Source organism: Apteryx rowi, unplaced genomic scaffold (assembly GCF_003343035.1).
Source record: "Apteryx rowi isolate R43461 unplaced genomic scaffold, aptRow1 scaffold_181, whole genome shotgun sequence".
NCBI lineage: Eukaryota > Metazoa > Chordata > Aves > Apterygiformes > Apterygidae > Apteryx > Apteryx rowi.
The window spans coordinates 1541153-1563826 of NW_020448097.1; the positions used below are offsets into that span (position 1 = coordinate 1541153).

Sequence of the window (22674 nt, forward strand, 5' to 3'; positions counted from 1 at the left end):
AAAATAACAGCGAGCGAGAAGGCAGAGAAAGTGACTGATTTCTTGCCTTCCTGCTTCTAGTCTTTTGGTACTTCCAGTGAAGAGCTCTGTGACACCTGTCTACTTGTTCCTTACTCACTCACCACCAGCTGATCAATAATAGTAAAGTAATTCATTAAAATATGGCTCCTTCTTTAAAAACTCTCCTTATCTCAAATCTGAAGGGAGTAGGGTAAAAAAACAGCCCAAGCAGTTTGACAGCAAAACTTTAGATTACAGAAACATGACAAGAGGTCCCCAGAGTAGCGAAGGGATTACATTCAGTGATGGTCCTCTTTATTTCATTTCTCCTCTTCCCGGGGTAGAGGGCTACAGCTTATAAAGCACAGTGGCTATGAGTTAAAGGGATTCTATAGCCGTATGTTCAAGCATCCACACAGGTATGAGGATGATAAAGCATTCAGAATACATAGTTTCAAAACAGAATTTGGGGAGTGTGAAGCAAAAAACACTAAATACACAGTTTAAATCTTCAAACATCATAGAAGCAAAGTTACTATAATATTTTCTTATTAGAAGACTATTTTACTTTACTTCCGTAGCAGCTAGCTTAATATAAGGTGCTGCTGCAGAAACTATATTAGTGTCATTAAAGAGGAATATTTAACCATGTGTAATATAAACAGCAAACCTAGTTTAAACCCAAGATTCTTCCCAAGCACACAAAAAATTAAAGATTATCAAAAGCACTTATAATAGTAGGTTATTAAATAAAATGTTTCCAGAGTTGATATGAACTGACAAAAACTATTTCCCAGAAACTATACCATTAGCTTTAAATTACATAAAGAAAAATATAACAAAATTTCAGCCTCATCAACTACTTGCAAACTAGACCTTCAGCCTTATTTGCATACAGCCAGCTGGTTTTTAAAATTCTGCTATAATTGAGGGGAAGAATAATCAAGCAATATTATTAGTCATCTTACCATTGTTCCCTGGTGGCTGTAATGCATCTCCTGTCAAGCTACACCATCCGACTGGGAAAATATCTCGAGAATCACATCTGCACCAATAGTCAAATGCTCCTCTCCAGCCATCAAATGTAACAAAAACTTCATCTCCTTTAACATCTCCAATGGTTGCTGGGCAAATTAAGTATGGATTCTTTCTATCTATAGCTTCAAGTTTCATTCCAACTTTAAAACAGTTTGGCGCAGGCTTTGGTGGTTCCTATGAGAGCAAGGGTGGTAGAACATTTGAGTTTGTATAACCTCTTAAAAACAAACAAACAACTATTTTTTTTCAAAATTTTTACTTCTTACACTGACTACTCTCAAAAAGTTGTAATATAGGTTTTTAAAAAAAACAAACTTATTCATGTATCAAATTTGTTTTTGCTCTTTTATACTATAAAGGCTAGATTCTGTTCCCATGAACATAGTTGAAATCATTAGCAAAATTCCTCATGACAGAAAGACTACGTTAAAGCATTTACATAAGCAATAGGTTGCACCCAACACACTATGTCTGGGCAACAAGACAACAGAGAGACTAAAATGAAAATATTACATGTTAATAAGGAAAAGGAGGTTTGCAAGGAAAGTATATTCCTGGGGACTGATAACTGCCTGCTACAAACTTCACCTCTCAATTAATCCATGAAAAAATTCATTAACATTGGACATTATTTATAGGCCTCTCTGAACCAAACTGACCCTGGATCAATTCCAAGTGGACAAAAGGAAAACAAAAATCAAGTCAACGTGACCAGCAAAAGTGTACCCTCACAGCAGAAGCTGTGATTGAATGGAACCTGAATTACCACCTTGCCTTAGGAAACTCATCATCCAAAAAAGATCTCAGATATGTTGATAAGCTAATACAGTGAAGTATGATTTATCACAGCTCAAAAAATTTTTAAAGTTAGCATGTAAGCAAGGTGGCTGCAGGTCTGAACCCAACTGTTTGATTTGCTGACATACTTGTAAACTCCATTCTCAGTATCAGGAATGAAGTCATTCAATGTGACAGCAGGATTTTAGCACCTTGACAGGAACAGTAAGACAAAAAATTGAACCAACAAGACATTCTGATAGGACTACTGTTCTTACATAATTTTTCATGTTTTTGCAGTAATTTACTCAAAAGTTATGTTTCAAAAAGCAGCAGAACACCTTTTTCTACTACTTTCAGCTACATTCCCATTACATTTTAAACGATCAGTATACACCCAATGAAAACATTTAACAAAACCTTTCCAAGCACTGTTGTATTCCAGTGGCTCTTATTTACCACCAAAAACTTTTATTCCTGCACATAATCACAACATGAACATGGTGCTGTTAACAGATGAGAGCTGCATCACATCTTAAATCCATGAGGCGCAAAAAAAATGAGTTAACAAAATTTTTCTAAACACCACAGCACACTTTAAAGGTCCAAAACTTGGGAAAAAGCGATGACCATCCAATGGACTAGACGATCACTTCCTGTCTAGCTTTCTAGCTTGCCAATCCAACTTAAAATAATTTTAAATATTCTTGCCTTCCCATGCTGGAGAGAACAGTGTAGTATCTCGGCTTCCTCAACAAAAAAAGTAACCACGAACCAGCTGACAAAAGCTTGTTTACTGGGAGACCCTTTCTTACCTTCTTAAAGAATGCTGCAGGTGCCATCTCAGCTCCGTTCAGAGTTCTTAAGAGAAACATTGGCCAAGAAGATGCATTCATCTGGAATCCTAAGTAACAGATACATTACTTGTATACAAAATCCCTGCCTTCTGTTTATAAAATACAGAACAGAAGCAGAAGGATATAAAGTCTGCCTTACTAATGCCTAATTCCCTCTATTTTGGACTTGGCTTGAAATAAACGTAGCCAAGAAGAAGGGACAGATAAAGCAGCTGTTGGTGCAGAAAGCTGCGCATGCATTTCCATTTTGAGTGGTTTGCCTGCAGATCACTTGTCATAATCTAACTCTGCGGTACAGGAGATAATCGAGTAACCCAACGTATTCCCTGATTCAGTGGAACTTCCCCAACAGAAGTATCTAGTTTACTTTTCTGAGCCACTTTTCACTCTCATTCTCAAAAACCATCCTCGGTTCCAGCTTCTCTCATTTATTAAAGAGATGCAATAGCCTCGAAAATGAAAAGGTAATTCTTTCACCGAAATACAGACAAGAAAAAGAACAATTGGTTTCTTCTCCTTCCTCCAAAAATGAACAAACAAATACATACATACATACTCGTGCACACTCACACACCCTTAAAAAACAAAGAACATACAATGAATTTAATAAATGCATGTATTATATTGCAAAACACAAAATGCAAGCTGTTTGTAGTTTAATATTCTTCATTAAAGAAATGAATAAAAAGCACAAACAATAATCAGATCTGTTTAGATTAACAACCTTATTCAGGCAGAATAAAGGTTTGGCTGAAACCACTTTTGTTCCAGGTAATCCTCCCTGAGGACCAACTATTTTCCAGTTAAAAAACAAAACAAAAAAATACCCCCTCTGCTTTCTGAGCTTTCCAAATGGATGCTTCAAAGTAACGAATAAAATGAAAGACACGCTAGGCATTTGGTTTGACATCTTTAGCAGGTAAACATCTGGCATAGTTCTATAGACAGACAGACATAATACAAATAGGAAATTTCTCCACAAAGCACATAGTTCTAGAACTGCCAGAAACTGAGGAGTTTCCTCATAACCTAGCCTCCATGAGCCATTTAAGAAGCGCAACTAGAAAGGTGGAACATGCTTGCAACTTTTGATTTGTCAAATGATTAAATCACCTAAAATTGGATTATATGGTAAAATGGCCCTTTAATTTGTAGCTTTAAGTTATCCTCTGCTGAAAAATCAGTTTTCAGGTTGGAACTACCTATGCAACACCTAAACGAATACAAAACTCATGCCTGACAAATGCTGTCATAACTTGAGGACTACCGAGCTGATTAGCAGTCCTGGTTTGATACCAGAGTCTTTGTATGACCTAAACACATTTGATTATTGAAATACCATAATCCTAACCAGCTAGCACAGAAATGACTTATACCTGAGACAGCGGGATGACAGCTAAACAACAGTTCAAATTAACTTCATTTGGTCTTTGAATTGTCCGGGTAAAAAACACAGAAAGTGTTATCCTCGGGGGAGTTTTCAGAAAACATTAAGTTGCTGAAAACAGCAAGAACAACAAAAAATCACCTCTGACAAATGGAAGCTGGAATAGGAAACCTTTGCCACATTAATCACTTTCAGAAACCTGGTGTAACATGCATAATTAAACCCATGTAAAAATCAGGTAGGAGGGATTATTTTAACTTATTATGAAAGAAATAGAACATCAGTATCCAGAAGGCTCCCTACTACTCAGAAAAAAAAAAAAAAGAAAAAAGAAAAAATCAGTTGTTTAAATGTCTAACAGGAGGTAATTACACACCCAATTAGCTCCCAGCTTTGCCCAGGAAAAGGATGCTGTAAAACAGCCAAAAAGGCTTTTTCAAAAATTTATCTAGGTATACCAGAATGTTTGCTAGTTGGAACTCAGCCTATCTCGAGGAAGATCTAGGCCAGGAGGGACAAATAATGGCACTCACATTCTTTTCTGAATAACCAGCAATTGTTCTGAGGGTAGATGCACTTACACTCCTGGTGGTATGGAAACATCTTGTTAGGTGCAGCACTACAAGTAGCTTGACTGAATACGAGTACGAGACAGTATCCAAAGGGTATCCGTCAACCCCTTCACCGATGAGCACAATAAGTTTCTCTTCTTAATGGATAAGCTGACCCCATTATACATAAACCAGAGCTGTTTTATACATCATGCTGGTTTAGAAACAGGTTTATAAAAGTACTAGGCTCCTAATTAAAGCCATACATGTAAAACTGTACATCTGTGTAGCTGAAGGAACAGGTATACTCATTCCTATTATAATCCTCTTTCATACTGGTACCACGGCATTCATTCTGCAAGGGTGTACCAAGAACATCAAAGAGATTAAACTGAACAACTCCTCAAAAAAAAAAAAAAAAAGTTTTAGATTTTTTTTCAAGAATTTCCAGTCTTTTCATTTAAAACCTGTATATGTTCAAAAGAAAGAAGAAAAACCCCATTCTGGGCTTAACAATCCATGTCTTTCTATCCTAAATACTACTTTTCCAGACAACCACCCTGGTTGCAATGCTTTCCTTGTGTTTCTAAAGTAGCACAACAGCACAAAAATCTGTCATTATTATTATCTAGTTTAAGTGTCTTAAAGGTTATATATACTTGTATACTGCTGCCGTATCTGCTTGCCTTGATAAAAGCAAATCAAGTTTCATATTGTAGTGAAATGGTAATTTTCATTTGGATCTGAAAGTCATTAGCAACTAATGTTCACAAATATAAGAGGTTAGTAAGAGAAAGCCTACTTATCTTTACTGAACCTCCGTTTTCTCATGTGTAGGAATTCCTGATTACACCAAAGCCAGAAGGAGGTTTATAACCGTAAGATGGTAAACCCATAGTAACATTTCTTTACATTAAGAACATTATTTCTTGTATCTTCTGAATGTTACAGATTTGGGCAAGGGGGTTGCTGTTGTGAAATTTTGTTTTTGTTTGTTTTGAGAGAGATGTCTGTCACTATTTTTCTTTTTTTAAAGCAGAACTATTTTCAGACCAATGTGAAAAATGTGTTATTTCAAAATGTTCACGTCTAGAAGTTTATGCTATAACAAATATGGTACAAGAAAGCAGATCTAAATATACAGATTAATCATACAAAGAGAAGTTGCATTACAGTTGTATTACCCACAGTGGTTAGTCAAAGTTAACTTTGATTGTTCATCATATAACAAGGAATTCCTTTGTACAGTTCCCCCTTCAATAAATGCCCTCAATCTTTTTTGACAAAGCCTAAGTACTGCTTCTCAGTTTGGGGAGACACAATGTTGTAGCTTATATTGCCCATGGAAGGCAAAAGATACTCTGCAGACTATTTTAGTTTTGCACTATTTCTGAACACAGGAAAGCTATATCTTGTTCACGAGTGTTCACAGAGCTCATAACCCAGTCATAAAAAACTGATCAGGCATCCCCCAAGATGTGTTGATTAGAAGAGATCGGAATTGTATGCAATATAAGTTTACAGTTTGCCGGATCCCTGGAGTGCTTTTCTCCTATCTCAGAGTGGAATGTTACAATACCGTAGTCAACCCTTCCTGTGCTACCTTTCCCAGATCACAATCAATCTTCTCCAAGAGCCTGAGAAAACATTCAGATTGTCCTGAACTGATGCACCTTCTGCAGCCCAGCTGAGCATTTCACACTTCGGTTAACAGTGAGCGCCTTCTAGTGGGCCACTTTGTTCAGCTGAAGAGGAAAAAGAAAAATCACTCAGCTTCCACCAGCACTACTCAATTCTTATCAAGGCCTGCTAAAAGGAGCATGGACAACATAAAGCAAGAAAATACTGCATCCATACACATCCACAGGATAGGGTGTGTATCGGGGAATATTTTTAGACTGGTGCACAAGACAATATATTTGGTCATTAAAAAAGCTGTCAGTCTGACACACCCATTTAATAATAAAGGACACACACAAAAAAAACCCAGAACTCAAAAATCTAATTATTCTGCTCATTCTTATGTCAAAAAAAATCCAAAACAAGAAAAAGTGACAATTGACTTACTCTGAATTGGCTTGCTTACCTCTCCTTTTTAGGTAAATAATGGTTCAGTGAAGCATTAGTACCATCAAATTTGCCAACGCGAAAAGACAAAACTGACCTCCATACATGACAGTTCAGAAACTTTGCTTCTTACCAAGAGGAGGCTGGAGCATGCCCCCTTTCTTTTCACAGGTCCCGATTGGCTGTATGTCCGAGGAATCCACAAGCCTCCAAAAATCATTTTTGTTGTCACTTCCATCAAGCCGCAACCTTAATCTGGCGCCAGTGATTCCAATTACAGTAGCTATACAAACCGAGGTAACATTGCGAGGATCATGGGCTTCCAGTTTCATACCAGCTTTGAAATCATTTGTAGGTGGAATTCTAGACTACAATAAGAGGTAAAAGACATTTCTTATTTTTGTTAGTATTTCTAAATTTACCAGCTAATTCAATGTACAGCTTTCATTCATCCAAACACAACTGTTAAATATAAAGAAACCTTTGAACCTTGAGCATCAAGTCAGAAAGGGACATTAGATAACTAACAGCTACCATTTCAGTTTCTACTGCACAAACACGATTGATTTTTTTAAAAGGTAAGCATTACTATGAAGGGTAACATAGGAATCTTGATGAAAATACGAACATAAAGATAGGAGACTAGTGATTAATTCTTGAAGCGAACAGAAAACAAGGACATTAACAAACATGACATTCAGCTCTTTAAAAAGCAAGGTTTATTAATTTTCAGTTGACAAGAGATAGTTAATCGCAATACAGTAATGTCTTGGAAACTCAAACAAAACTTGGACCCTGCCCTACTAGGCTTACAAAAGCTCAAGGCAAGAAACAGTTTCTGCATCAAAAAAGCTTACAATGTGAAAAAAGAAGAAAGAGAAAGGAATTAATGTTAACTTAATTTTACAGAAAGGAAATACAGTCCCAAAGTCACATGAAACTTCTGAGCTAAGATAGGAATCATAGCTTGTGCTTATTCATAGAAAACTGAATGCATACATATACACACACAGAGTGAAATGCCAATTCAACTAGCCGATATCAGATTTTTGGAAAAAGACACTGGCACAGGGAAAAGAAATGTGACTATGCAATTTGGTCTTTGATCCAAGCTTTTTGTGAAAAGCTAAATATTAAGAAGAGCGAAGGGAATATCTTTTATAGGACTGCGGCTAAGAAAATGGAAAAGCTCACATAACAATACTGTACTGGGAGAAAACCACTGGGTCACTGAGTCTGATCACTCACCTACAGTAGTACTGCAGGCAATAAGACCATTTAATGCTGTTCAGAAATCTATATTAAAACTAACTAGGACTGGTTGCCTCTGCCACTTTTGTAGAAGGATTAGTCCAGAATCTCAGTATTCTCTTAAGAAGCCTCCTTATTTCCAGCCTAAATGTATTCATGGAAATTTTTGCCAACGTTATCTTTTACCTTAAATCCTTTAAAAATAACATCAAAACCTGCAGGATATTGACAGAAGGTAATCTAATCCTCTCTCAGCATTCTTTCATCAAATTGAATAAGCAAGCACTGAAGTTTCTTGTAAGAGAGGATGACTATTCCCCTGTCATCCCAGAAGTCCTTTTCTGCATCTCTTCCAGTACAAAGCTGTTTTTGAACACAGGTGACAAAAACTGTAGGCAGTGTTCCCCATGACATTTTAACCCTCTAGCTCTCCTATGTAGACTAAGGCAACCTGAAACCTAATATGGGAGGCAGGTAGAAAAATAAGAAACATGAGCATTCATACTCACCAGATACGACTGTCCCATCCCTGCCTGCCTGATCAGCTCAGATAGGGATTCTACAGCAGGTGGATTGGGCACATTTATACATCTGGGCACACACAAAAAGGCTGAAGTAATTTGTGCTACTATAACAAGCATTGGTGATATTTTGCCTCCACTACCTTTAAATTTTAAAAATACATCTTGCTGTACTTGTGCTACTGTGTGCAGGTGCATTATTTGAAGCAGACCCCAGAACAACAGCAGGAGCCCTGAAGGAGCCAGAGCCCAAAAAACAAAAAGACAAGCAATATTCAGTGAATGCTGAGTGTAGCATCTGCCAATACAGCATTTAGACAGCAGGCTGGCTGAGGGGGGAGCCTGAGCATATTAAATTTAAAGTGCAATTCAATTTCAGGATATTGCTTGTCAAGCTGTTATTTTCTACAACCATGAAAAGCAATTGAAATTGAAAAGTTGGAGGGTTTGTTTGTTTTTAAAAAAGGTGAGTTTGTTTAAACTGCAACAACTCAGGGCACTGTACTAAAAAGGTATCACCTCCACACTGGTTCTTATTTGCACCAAGATAACAAAACCAGTTGAACAACAACCTTGTTTTAAGCTCTGTTCAAACCAGAAGGGACTGACCTTTTTTATTTAAAATTTTCAACTGTTTGAAAGAAAGTCATACAGTGAGAGAAAGGGATGTGGATTATTTCAAAATTTTAAATGGTAATTAAAAACAATGGAGAGCAACAGATAAAATATACTCTAAATTAAGATAAATACTTTCAGCAATTTCCATTAGTTGTCTACACCTGTATATTAATTTATGGTAGACACTTATCTATTGCTCCCCGGGTCATTTTTAATTTTTAATTTAAATTTTTAATTTTAATACAAAACTTAAGTTTTGTAAAACACCCACAAGTTACAAATTCTGGATTTAACTGTCAAGTTAAGCTTCTCTCTGCTTTGTTGCATTTGACTTGCCACTGCAGCGTATTTCTTCACATTATACAGAGTGATAATGACATATACAAGCCATGTGTAACCCAATAAAGTCAAATTAGTCCTACACAAAGCTCAAGCACTTCAGCTTCTAAAATCTGCAACTATTAATTAGTAAGAGGAGCCAGCTCTGCAATAATTAACATTGCATATCACTTTCTACTTAAAGGTCAACACGTAGAAGAAACTGTAAACCTGCATATGTAAATTGTTTTGAAATTTGCTATGCACAGAAATTAAAGTTCCTCTTTCCAACTCCTCCACACACTTCAAGCAATCTAAGCCGCTCAGATTTATCTCAGTCAATACATGTCACTTAAACACCTTTATTTAAGGCGTTACTCAGTTGTTCACTTTGGAAATCTTGAGCACTAGTAGCAAAGAGAAAGATGCAAGTACAGAAAGAGACAAGGGAAGGCTTCTAGGCAGGTTTCTGCAGTAGCTACATATCTCGAGTATATGCTCTCATCACCATGGTCCATGGTCTGCGAGTACGGTATCAACCTCAGAAAGACCAATGGATACGCTACTGACCTCTGCTTCTACCCACAGAATCACAGAAGGGTTGAGTTTGGAAGGGACCTCTGGAGATCATCTAGTTCAAGCCCCCTGCTCAAGCAGGGTCACCTAGAGCACGTTGCACAGGATCGCGTCCAGGCATGTTTTGAATATCTCCAGAGAAGGAGACTCCACAACCTCTCTGGGCAGCCTGTTCCAGTGCGCTGTCACCCCCACAGTGAAGAAGTTTTTCCTCATGTTCAGATGGAATTGTCTGTGTTTCAGTTTGTGCTCGTTGCCTCGCATCCTGTCACTGGGCACCACTGAAAAGAGTCTGGCTCCATCCTCTCGACACCCTCCCTTAAGATACTTGTACACATTAACAAGATCTCCTCTTAGCCTTCTCTTCTCTAGGCTAAACAGGCCCAGCTCTCTCAGTCTTTCCTCATAACAGAGATGTTCCAGTCCCCTAATCATCTTTGTAGCCCTTCAAGCAGTTCAGAGTCTCTACCCAAGCAGTTTAGAGTCTCTGCCTTGAGCTGGTATTCACTATGAAAAAGGAATACTGTAGAATTGTTTACTGAAGATACTGAATTATAGGTGCTCCATCCAAACGGAGCTATGGACATTGCTACTCTTAGCCCCCTCTAACCTTCCTTGCTTGCTGTTTGAAACCAACACATAAGGGCCTCTTTGTCCTTTATCTTCAACTCCCCAAGAGCAAGCTGAGACCCAAGATCTAGCATGAGGAAGTGTTACCACCTGGTTTCCTCTCCCCCCGGTCTCCAATTCTACAAGCTACTTCAAATTCACTGTGTTACAGTTCCTCTCCTCCTCAGATTATTCCATTCATGTTGCTTTGTGTTTAGTTCCCACTGGAGGCCAGTACTGCTTACGGCACCATCAGACTACCAACAAATCCTAGAAGATACCTTTCTGCACATACCTGATCCACTAAACTACACATTTGCCACTTGTCACACCTACCTGAACTATGTAATTCCTTCAGCACCTATCTTTCTAATAGAGAGAAGGCAGACAAACCCAAACTCATCCTGTGTATCTTTATGCAGCCAGCTAAGCTAGTCCTCAAGTTCAAAACATACTGGCCCACATCCCCCTCTACACAGAGAAAGATGCTTGCAGAGGTTGACTCAGTCTCCAGAGGGCTGAACCACTGGAGATCATTAGCTCACACAGGATGATAGATTTAAACTTCATCTTGGAATGGATATAAAAACATCAGGCAGAGGGGAAATCAAATCTGTAGGGCACAGTGTACAACAGTACAGTAAAAACCTTTCTTATATGACCATTAAACATTCCTTAGTACATCTTACTGAACAATTAACAATACTGATAACTTCAGAGAACGTAGTTAACACTTGTATACTTTTCAATAAACTTGCTTTTTTTTAAACTCATATCTCTGAAATGTTCAAGCTTAGCCACTATCCACATTCTGTAGAGCAGAAGCAACACTTCAGCAACCAGAGCTCTGCACGATCGAAGGTTAGGGGCAAATAAAGTTCTTCATTGTGAAACCAGTACTTCTTCAGTATTCCCCGCATATTTCCCTTGTTTTGGTTTTTTTTTTTTAATCTTCAATATCTACTACTCCTCGGCAATAATCACTCTGCTCAGAAAGATCCAAAATTCAATATATTTGGGAGATCCAGAAAAGAAGTGATGAATAAATTCTACTACACAAACATACATGTATACATCTTGTCTATATATATATATAGATATACATGCATCTAATCTTCCTTAAAAAAAGAGAGTCCAAAGCTACCATGTTAATGAAACCCTCGAAGTTTGGCTTGAGGCAGATACCAAGAATAGAAAGTTTCAGCAGCTAGCATCTGCCAAAATTGTAACTAGACATCAAGAGAAATCAAATAGGAAGTTTACAAGAAGTCTAAATATAAAGGTTGCTCTAGCATCACCCTATCAACACGCATACATTCACAGAGACTTGCAGAATAGTATTTAGCATACCTGTCTGAAACAATGCAGAGGGGCAGCTACTGATTCAGTCTCTTTCAGATAATCATCCCAATTAAACTGTTCTGGAAGACATAAAACAAACAAACAAAAAAAAAATACAGACAGTTTTTAAAAGAAACAAATAAAAAAAGAGCTTTTGGGAAAGAGGGGAGAAAACCCCAACGATGTTGTAGACTAAGGTTTTTTTTCAAGAAGAGAATTACTGTAAAATGGAAACTCCACCTTTTTAAAATATACAACCCTTGAAGTAGTTTTAGGAGTTCTATTAATCCACAGCGTGGATCACAGAACAGGCAAAATGAATATAAATCTTCCCCAAATTCTTTTTCTGTGGTTCACTTAAGAAGATACAAGTCAAGGATATCTAGATTCAGTTATCTGCTCAAGGATGTCCCAAGAATCCTTGTACAAATCACATTAATCTTTCTTTGTCTTTGTCTCCCTAACTGTAACATGGGAACAGCAGCATTTCCTACCTCATAGGACTACTGAGATGATATATGTTAAAAAGCACAGCCACTTAGATTCTGTGCTTATAGGATGAAGTATTTGAAATGTATATTAAGAATCATATATTAACCCAAATCCACTAGAAATCAAAAGGATTAGCCCAGTCTATGAATGTGATCTTACATGAACAAAAAAAACCAAACCACACACACACACCTTCTAACTGCACCTTCGTGACTTTTTATCCAAAGTCTGCTAAAGGTTAATGCTTGTATGGTAAAGTAAACATCACTACAATGTTCAGCAACAAGTAACTTCAGCATCATCATACCTTGTTATTTTTTTCCAATGCTAATGTTGAGACCTTTTTTGTGCATGGGTGGGTGGGTGTATTTTACATTGGATTTTCTCAGTATTATAAATTTTTACACTAATGGCACAGTATGAAATACTAATTATCAAAGATAATTAGTTTATCAAATTAGATTATCAAAGATATAAGCGAGCATTTACTTAAATTAATGCAAAGCACAAGAGAAAAACTACAATAGTTCAGCTAACATTTTTGTTCTTATAATCATCTAAGTGAGCTCTTTTGCTTATTTTTCTTGTTTGGGCACCTAGCATCTTTCTGAAAGACTCGATAACAGATGAACCCAAAAATGGTACAATGGTGCCACCTAGCGGTTCAGTCTACTACCACTTTTCAAAGCCTGTATCATAATCCCGACGTGGCAATGAAGAAAAAATGAAATTAGGTTTGTTAGCAGTCCCTTCAAGAACCCCCTTGGGCACAGTTAAGCGCATTTCTGCGATTTTCAGGAGAGGAGAAACAAAACAAAACAAAAAAATCCAAACAGAAAATGACAGCGTTTTCAGCCACTTGCATACTGCTTCTCTGAAGGATATTTGTTGGTTCTTTTTTGAGCCTAATAATAAATAAAATTGCCACTACAGGTTGACTTCTGATCTCTAAAAAAAATAAATAAATAAAATAAAATTTAAAAATCCCCAATTCAATAAAATTAAACCTACCACAAAAAAAAAATCCCCCCTCAAAAAACACGCTGTCATTTTTTGTTTGTGCACACAAATCCAAGAGGAGGAACACACTGCCTGGCTCTTCGCTTTAAATTCTGGATATTAAAACCTCTTTTACCAAGCAAAAACAACCTGAAGTTTACTTTAGCATTACTCCACCTGTGAAGACATGCTATAGTAAATTAAAGACAAGCTCTAGAGATAGTCTTTATTATCATTTAATTACTGCAGTGATAGAAAAAGGAGATGAAAATATGTTTGCAATACATAACATGCATGTCTAGGGAGATAATCAAATGAAAATATTTCTGCAAAAAAGCTTCTCTGTATCCAGTGGGCACAGGTAGAGAAGCAATTGTTTTCTGCACATTTCTAATTCTAAAGCCCCAGAAAGCATGCAACTTCTGAGAAATAGAAGCCTTTAAGAAAATTAGCTCACACAATGATTTAACATGCATTCTTCTTCCCAGTCAAACCTGTAGGCTGAATAAAATAGCTTAAGAAAAACTTATTATGCAACAAGCACAACTTTCTCTGTGAACACATCAGCAAAGTGAAAACTGGAGAGAGAAAAGGATTTTTATGCTGAAGGACAATGGTAAGAACAAATCAGCATATACTGAAAATGGGGCGGGGGGAGGAAAATCAGAAGATAATTAAGACTTTTTGTAAAAAATTAAATAGCTTGTAACCAACACCAGAATGATATGTTAAAAAAGCGATCCAAGAGAGTCAGTATGGACAAAAAGCCTGAATAGTTTAAATATAGAGAAAATAAGTTTATGGCATGGTTGCCTGCAATAGCACAGGACTGCAGTCAATGACCCATGATGCTCTTTCCAATTCTACACCAATACTGTATCACTTCTTGACCAATTCTGCCAATCGCAAAGTAACTTAAACCAGAAGGGGCCCATGGAGGTCTCCAGTTGAACCCCCTGCTTGAAGTAGGCCCAATAAGAGCAAGCTGCTTGGGGCCCTGCTGGCTTTTGAGCATCTCTATGGACAGAGATACCGCAATCGCTCCAGATCCCTCTTCCAGGGTTTTACCACCCTCATTGGGAAGAATTTTTTCCTTACATGAAGTAGGAATTTCCCATGTTCCAACTTGTGTTTGTTGCTTCTTGTCCTCCCACAGCACCTCTCAGATGAGTCTGGCCCCGTCTTCTCTACACCCACCCATTAGGTAATTGAAGACAGCAAGATGCTCTCCTGTAAGCTTTCTCTTCTTAAGGCTGAAGAAACCAGTTTTCTCAGCCTCCTCCCTCACGCGTCATGTTCTCCAGCACCTTCATTTTCTTGGTGGACTGCCAATGGACTTGCTCCAGTATATCAATGTCTTCCTTGTACTGGGGAGCTCAAAACTGAACACAGTACTTCAGATGCAGCCTCACAAATACCAAAAAGAAGGAACTAAACGCTTCCCTCAGCCTGCTAGCTGCATTTTTGCTAGAAGAGCTCAGTATGCATTTGCCGTTCTTCACCACAAGGGGACACTGCTGGCTCATGCTCAGCTTGCTGCCCACCAGGGCTCGAGGGCCTTTTCTGCAAATCTGCTTTCTAACCAGCCAGTTTCCCACCTGCACTGTTGCATGGGATTAGTCCTCCCACAGGTGCAGGACTCTGCATTTGCCTTTGAATTTCATGAGGTTCCTGTTGTCTCATTTCTCTAGCATGTCCAGGTTCCTCTGAATAGCAACATTGCCCTCCAGCACATCAGCCACTCATCCCAGGCTGGTATCATTCACAAACTAGCTGATGGTGGGCTCTTTCCTCTCATACAAGTCTACCAAGAAGACATAAAACAGCATCAGCCCTAGTATCAACCTCTGAGAAATGCCACTAGTAGCCAGCTGCCAGCGGGACTCCCTGCTGTTGATCAAAAATCTTTGAGCTCGGCAGCCCAGCCAATTTTCTACCCACCTAGCCAAACCACAGCTCACCAGTTTGGCTGTAAAGGCACTGAAAAAGACCATAGCCAAGGCCTTGCTTAAGCAGAGATAAACACCATCCACTGCTCTCCCCCTGTCCACAGAATCGGTCATCTTCCTGAGGAAGGCAGTCAGGTCAGTCAGGCTTAGCTTGCACTTGGCAAATCCATCTTGGCTGTTCCTAAGCATGTTCTTGTCCTTTATTTGCTTGGAAATGGCTTCCAGGAGGATTTGCTTCATAGTTTTCCTGAAGACTGAGGTTAGGCACACCAGCCTGCAGTTACCTAGATACTCCCCTTCCGGAAGACTGCCATATTGTTTGGCTTTTTCTATTCATCAGGAAACATCCCTAATCACTATAACCTCTCCAAAATGATAGAGAGGTAGGTGCTTTGCAGTGACATCAGTCAACTCCCTCAGCACACTCGGAGGCATCCTGTCTGCTTCCAAGGATGTGTGTATGCCCTGTTTGTGTATGCCCAGGATCTCTATCTTCCTCTACTGCACATAACACATCAGTTAAGTTTAAATAAAATTTTTATTTATTTAAAGATTTAAACTGTGATTTTTATCACTTATAAACAGAGTTAAGATTCCGGTTTATTTAATTTAGTTTAATACAGTATCACCACAGTTTAAATGCTGTTTAAGCAAATGGAGCACCTCATGTCTTCTCATCTCATCCCTAGGTTTCCTGTGTATACATCAGAGACTTCTGACACACAGCTGTGTCTTTTCTAGTCTTCATCTCACCATCCCTTTTTGTCAAAGATGACAAAGTTTCTCTTTAATTTTGGTTTACATATTCTTGCAAACATAGTAAGTATAAAATATTTTAAATCCTCCCTTATACCTTATACTTCCATCCATATATTGTGATCATTCAAATAGAAGTTTTCTCCTCCTATATTTCCCTACCTACTTTAATCTATTTATTCATCTGTTCTCACATCTGTTTCCTCTCCTCTTCAACTTCTCCTATCACACACCCTCCTGAAAACTCTTGAGATGTGGTAGATGTACTGTAAGGTACCTTTCTTTTTTCAGCACAAAGAGAGGCTCTTTCTTCTTCCTTCCCACCAACAAGCAGTAACAGGATAAAATTATCATCTCATCCATACATAATTAGAGATGCTGTGTGATCCTGAGCAAGTCACTTTCTCTAGATGTTTGACAGAACTGAGTCTAGATCTCATGAGTAAACTCAGTGCTCAAACAGTACACTAACAGCATAGTCCTCCGTGGAAAAGCACAGATGATGGAATAAGGCTTGTCTGCTTAGCACTATTTCTGCACAAAGCCTTTTCAACACCCTGCTCTCTACTACGGAAAAAGGCAGGGAAGTTTTAGAGTGACTCCTTAAGTTCTGTTATCTCATTCGCATATGAAAAGTATTGGGGGTAAGGGGCTTATGTTGTGTTAGACAGCGTAATTTTAAAACATAGACATGCTATTTGACTTTAGTTTGACTGGAGCTTATCTTACACTGCTAGAAAGAAAACAAGACAAAACGTTTCCTCTCATGTCTCAAAGTAACAGGGAAGAATAACAGAAACCACTGCCAGGATCCAAAAAAATGAAAGAAACTGAAAGAGTCTGACCAATGGAACAGCAGAAAGTCTACTGTGGCTTGTGATAACAGAATATCACACTTGCATGTCATGTCATTGCCTCAACTACCCAGTTACCATGTTAATATTTCCACATTGTTCCAATGACTATACTACCGTAAGTCCCTCCTCCTCTGGTACCCAAGAAAATCTCTGTACCAGGCCACCTATTAGGAGTCAAAGGGCATGGGACTGGAAGTGAGAGTTTAAGTCACCCAGTGATATTTTATCAAGAATTAACTAAGGACTCTGAAAGACATTTTCTACTTCAGTCAACAGGACTTGTGACATTTCTTACTGCCCCGCATTCAAGCGACCAACGTGAACACATGAAAAGCATATAAAGAGGCTGTTGTCCTCTCAGTGCAACTCATGAAGACCGGACAGCCCCTTTATTTAGTAAGCTGTTGAACAGAAAAGCTGGCAACAATCCCAATGCACATGCCTTATGGCACCTGTTGGGGGAAGTAGATGTCTAGATGTGGTAAGAAGCAGGACCATTTCCAGCAAGTGTGTAGCTTCCTCAGTTTATTATAAACACGCAGTTGATTTGAAAACAGAATTTGCTTAAAGTAAAGTTAGAATCCCAGGCAATTTAATCCAGTTAGCAATGGTAAAAATTCAGATTATTAAAGTGAAAAGCCTTACTCTGGCACCAGCAAACACATAAGGAAAGAGAAAATAATTGGGGCAGAAGAGGCACAGAAAAGGGAAGCAGATGATTAGGAAAATGGGCAAACTAACAAATCTTTTTTTTTAAAAAAAGTGTTCACAGGATGGTTTTGATTATATAAACAATCAATAGTTGTCTTAGGCTAGCAAAACTACCAGGCTGAAGTCAAGCCATTTCAAGCATCATTTGCTGTACTAAAACATACTTTGTTAACGGAGGTAGACAGAAGCAATAGTATGTTTTTAACTACCCATCAGTAATAGCCAAGGAGGTTGGGAGGAAAAAAAAAAAGAATAAAAAAGCCTCAGGAGACAGTATGATCCGAATTTATATGTATATATTTATATATATATATAAAAATATATAAAAATAATTTTTTTATTTATTTTTAAGGGTACCTTAACTAATAACCTGACAGCTGCAATACCTACCACTTTTTAAAGACGGGTTGTTTGCCTGCTGATTCTTTCCATGTTTCTCTTTTTTAATATTCTTTGAATCTAAAAGACAAGATTCCATTACATAATCAATGTAATATTCACATCATAACGATGTCCAGTATAACACAGAATACTTTCAAATAATACAGAATGTGTTGTTCCAAAAACTTTTTCAAATTCATTTCAGTGCATAATCAAAAGATATTTGTATTACAGTTTTACTCACTGCACTATTTCTTCTTTTAAAATATATTGAGAAGTACAGCATGAAAAAGCAGAGCTTTTAAGTGTTCTATATTACATTATTAAAGCTAGTTGCAGAAAACAGTTTATTAGCTCTACAAAGAGTAACCCTGCTCTAATTTTTAACAATTTACCCAATCTACACACAATTTGAGATCTTCTGGATCACTGCATTTTTTTTTTAAATCTTGTCCAGACCACTCTGAACTGAGAAAACGGGGGGGAAAAAAAACAAAACCCTTAAAGTGTATTTTTGAGTTAAAGATTCCATTCCATCTTTAATTTATTGAATAATCAAATGCAGACAGCTACCTCAGTGCCCATTTTAGTTATAAAAAATAAGCATCAAAAGAATTCCAACAGATTGTCATGATTCAGCTCTTTCTGTATGTGGTTATTCTTCAATAAGTAATGAAAGAACTGGAGTAGAAATGATGAACATCACACATGGTTCATCTGTACTCTGTTTCAAGCCTTACTTACAGAAAGCACAGAAGAAAAACCAGTAGGGCTTATCATTGCTGCAGAAATAACTCTAAATACATCTTAAGTGTTTCTGATCACCAGAAATCCTCTAATTCCAGGCTAGGAGTGTATTTATTTCAAATACAAGCCCATCAATAGGTAAGGACTTAAGTGTAAGAGAATACAATAATCAACTATCAATACAATCACCCTGTACAACTGAATCATTATGTCACCTGTAGCAACTCACACCAAGTAGGACAACCAAAGGAGTTAACTGAAATACTCACCTTCTGAGAGGAGCGACCTGTAACTGACCCCATGCACAACTCTGAGGCATTAGCAAACTTTGAGAAAATTATTCTGCCATACAGAGCTGGACACTTTTTAAAATCTGAAAATGTACTTATATTTCAATTGCCAATTTCAGTGTCGTATCTGAATTGCATTTGAACTGCAGTCCACCAGTGTCAAAAGTAGATCACCAGACTAACGTATTTTAAACACTGAAAGGAAGGGTGGCACTGGCTCTCTCTTCTCCACTATAGGTACAGCATCTCTCTCTCTCAAGCACGCACACACATATACACTGAAATCTGGCAAAAAATGAAATATGACAGACTCCTTTCTATGTGTGTGTACAGATGAATGACAGAGAAGGTAGGTAAAGAGAAAGTGAATGCCTTCTGCTGATTCTTCCCAAGGAAAGACCGTGTTGCTTACTTTTTATTCCATGCAGCAGACCTCACTTATGTTTTTTCAAGAAACAAGTTATGTATAGGTAAATTTAGTTTTAGCTATATTAAACAAGTTTCAAGTACTGGCTCCTCTATTTTTTTTAAGCAAATATAATTGTTACACACAGCTTTAATACATTCACATGACAAACTTGGCATTTCACTGTTAAAATGGTGAGCAATCTGTCTAGCTAAAGCATATAGAAAAAAAAAAAGTCAATACATCTTCTTTTAACAGTTTTTAATACAGCAAACAAGTAGCAATATAGCCACCGTACAGAAAACCATTGAACCAGAGGTCAGGCATTGTTTTAGAAATAAAATCTTCTGGTCCTGACAGTGCACCGGCCTGAAAATAGGACAGAGATCAAGGAATCGCCAACCCGTCAGCTCAGTGGTTGGATACTGTCAGTCCCTTACTGGACTGACTTAAGTTTTCCCTGCTGCTTCTTCTGCCCTTTTTCCACTTCCTTATAGAAAGACTAAGCATGATTATCCATACAATAATTACGCAGAGGCCTGCCGCTAGTTTCTTAGATGACATGCAAATGTTGTTCTGGACTCCCCACTACAAGAGAGGTATGGAAATACTGGAGCGAGTCCAACAAAATGGCACAAAGATGAAGAAGAGACTGGAGCATCTCCCATATGAGGGAGGGGAAAGGAAAAAAAAAAAAAAAGGCTGAGAGAGTTAGGATTGTTTAGCCTGGAGAAGAGAAGGCTCAGGGGGATCTGATCAATGTGTATACATATCTGATGGGAAAGTATAAAGAAGACAGAGCCAGACTCTTCTCAGTGGTGCCCAGCAACAGGACGAGAGGCAATGGGCACAAACTGAAACACAGGAAATGCCATCTGAACCTAAGGAAAAAATTTTTCCTGTGAGGGTGACTGAGCATTGGAACAGCTTGCCCAGAAAGGTTGTGGAATCTCCATTCTCGGAGATATTCAAAAGCCGCCTGGACATGGTCCTGGGCAACGTGCTCTAGGTGACCCTGCTTGAGAATGTGTGATTCTGTGAAACACCCGTGAAGCTGAAATCTCACAAGTGGTCACAGCAAGCTGAGAAATTATTTATGTTCTGCACTGGCTGGCTCTATTTTCATGTTTCAAGAGTAAGACTTGAAGAGTAAGAACGAATAACTGCTTCCCAGGAATACCCAAAGATTGAAAGATAGAGTCATGAAAAAATATCTATCCACCAGTGTTAGATCTCAAACAAGATGACAGCCTTTCATGATCAGAAAAATCAAGAACAAATGAAAGAATCTGAAAGATCACAGCCTGCACACCAGAAGAGTTTTCTCTGACCATCACCACCCCATTTACTTCCTACATCACAGTTAGGTTAATGCGTATCTTAGAAATACTACAGCAAACATGAATGTTGAAATGGAACACTTTCAGGGACATATTTCTTCTGTAACCAACCATTAAAGAAATTACGAGAACAAGAGATGAAGACATTAATGAAAAGAAGTGGATTCCTCAGTAGCAGTTTAAACATCTCTTTTGTATCCAGTGAAGACACCTTCATTTATAATAAAGCTGAAGCACCATCACTATCAGTTGCTTTTGACAGCCAGAAATCTATACTTTAAGATCCTTGAGCAAAACTCACCCAGCACATGCTGAAGTGTCCAAAAATGAGTCTGAATAAAAGCAAGATTTTTCTTTCCAAAGGCTCCCCTTGCCTTTATGCATTCCAACCTTCAATGTTGGAAGGCTGTTGCAAAGCTGAGTACTTTATCTAACCAGATGAAAAACTATTAACAGTAAAAATTACTTACCTGTCTTCTTTTTTCTTGTAAGGGCCATTTTGTTTTCATGTTGTCCTGAATTTTTAAGAGTGCCACGAGGTCATATTTGTAGTCTCTTTCTCTAACCCTAAGGTCTAGAAGTAATTTCTCACCTCCCACCACTCAAAAGTTTTCCCCCAGTCTACACTTCACAGATGTTATGATATCTTAGTCTGGAGTGCCTCTTCCAATGTCTGTATCCAGGGTGGATAAAAATGTATGGATTATTTTTAAAAGAAAAATTAATTAAGATTTTATTAAAATATGATTTTATAAAGATGAAATACATGGTTTTTTAAAATGTGTCCACCTAGGTTTGAAATTCTGATAGTTCAAGTTCTAGTAAATTTAGTTTGAGAGGATTACTGAAAATAAGATTAAGAAATGGAGGAGTATTATGTCAATCACTGGGCTGAGGGCGATCTCTTGGTAAGCATTTAACAGTCAGTTCAGTGAAACTTTAAATGAGATTATGAAAAGGGGCAATTATTCTGCAGGTACAAAAAATATTTTCTTTTCAACTTCTTTAGCAGGCTATGTTCAATGACTGATTTCCTTCAAAGCTGAAAAATGGACTTGAAAATGGGAACTTTATTTTTAAGTAAGAGACAGAAGAGACCTATTCGTTCTGAAGTATTCAAGTTCGTGGTGACAAAAAACAAGTCAGTTTAACTCATTATTTATCTTCCTCTGTTTATAAAGTCCATTTTTAAGAGACAAGTCTGAGTTTACTTTTACAGCATATGCAATGTTTTTTAAGTAGTTTATCAAAACAACAAAAAAGAAATGCTGCTATTTTGGATTTAATTACATGCTACTCAGCTCTTAAACCACAAAAACAGAGGATGAGGCATCGTTACCAAAAATGTGTTAAATATATAGTAATATGTGCATGTGTACTATATATATAAAAATAGCATATATTATATATACAATACATAGTCTATATTGTTTATCTATTTCTACACATTATATGTGCAGGCATATATACACATTATATATATAAAATATATCTAGTATTATATATACAATCATATATTTTTAAAATCCCATAAAAAGATTCCTTTGTTCTAAGTAGCAAGATTAGAGTATAGGATATACTAAATTATGAAAGCAGCATATTTTATGTCCACCAAATAAGAGTTTTTCACAGCACACTTTATATAAACTAATGCAGCAGATACAAAATAAGATTAGATTATTTAACATGGTGTTTTCTGCTTACTGATTCAAAACTCCATTTGTTTACACCACTCTACCCTATCTGTAACCACAGAATTCTTCTGCTGATAAGATTACTCAACAGAAGACAGGCAAGAGTAACCACATCTATCACCCAAGAAACCAGAGACAAGG

At 37.5% G+C, this 22674-nt stretch overlaps 1 protein-coding gene across 4 annotated transcripts in view; it reads right to left on the reverse strand.

The window, feature by feature from the left end:
• SCML2 (Scm polycomb group protein like 2) overlaps positions 1-22674 on the reverse strand; it is a 64762-nt gene that overhangs the window by 36111 nt on the left and 5977 nt on the right. The window contains exons 3-7 of one of the 4 annotated variants that reach the window (XM_026061510.1): positions 18066-18134; positions 11921-11991; positions 6811-7045; positions 2631-2719; positions 969-1212 (exon numbers count right to left, since the gene is read on the reverse strand). In XM_026061510.1, coding sequence (XP_025917295.1) covers positions 969-1212; positions 2631-2719; positions 6811-7045; positions 11921-11991; positions 18066-18134 — 708 coding nt within the window. Of the gene's footprint in view, positions 1-968; positions 1213-2630; positions 2720-6810; positions 7046-11920; positions 11992-18065; positions 18135-22674 lie in introns of those variants that run through there. The other 3 variants (XM_026061512.1, XM_026061511.1, XM_026061514.1) reach the window with 3 other exon arrangements.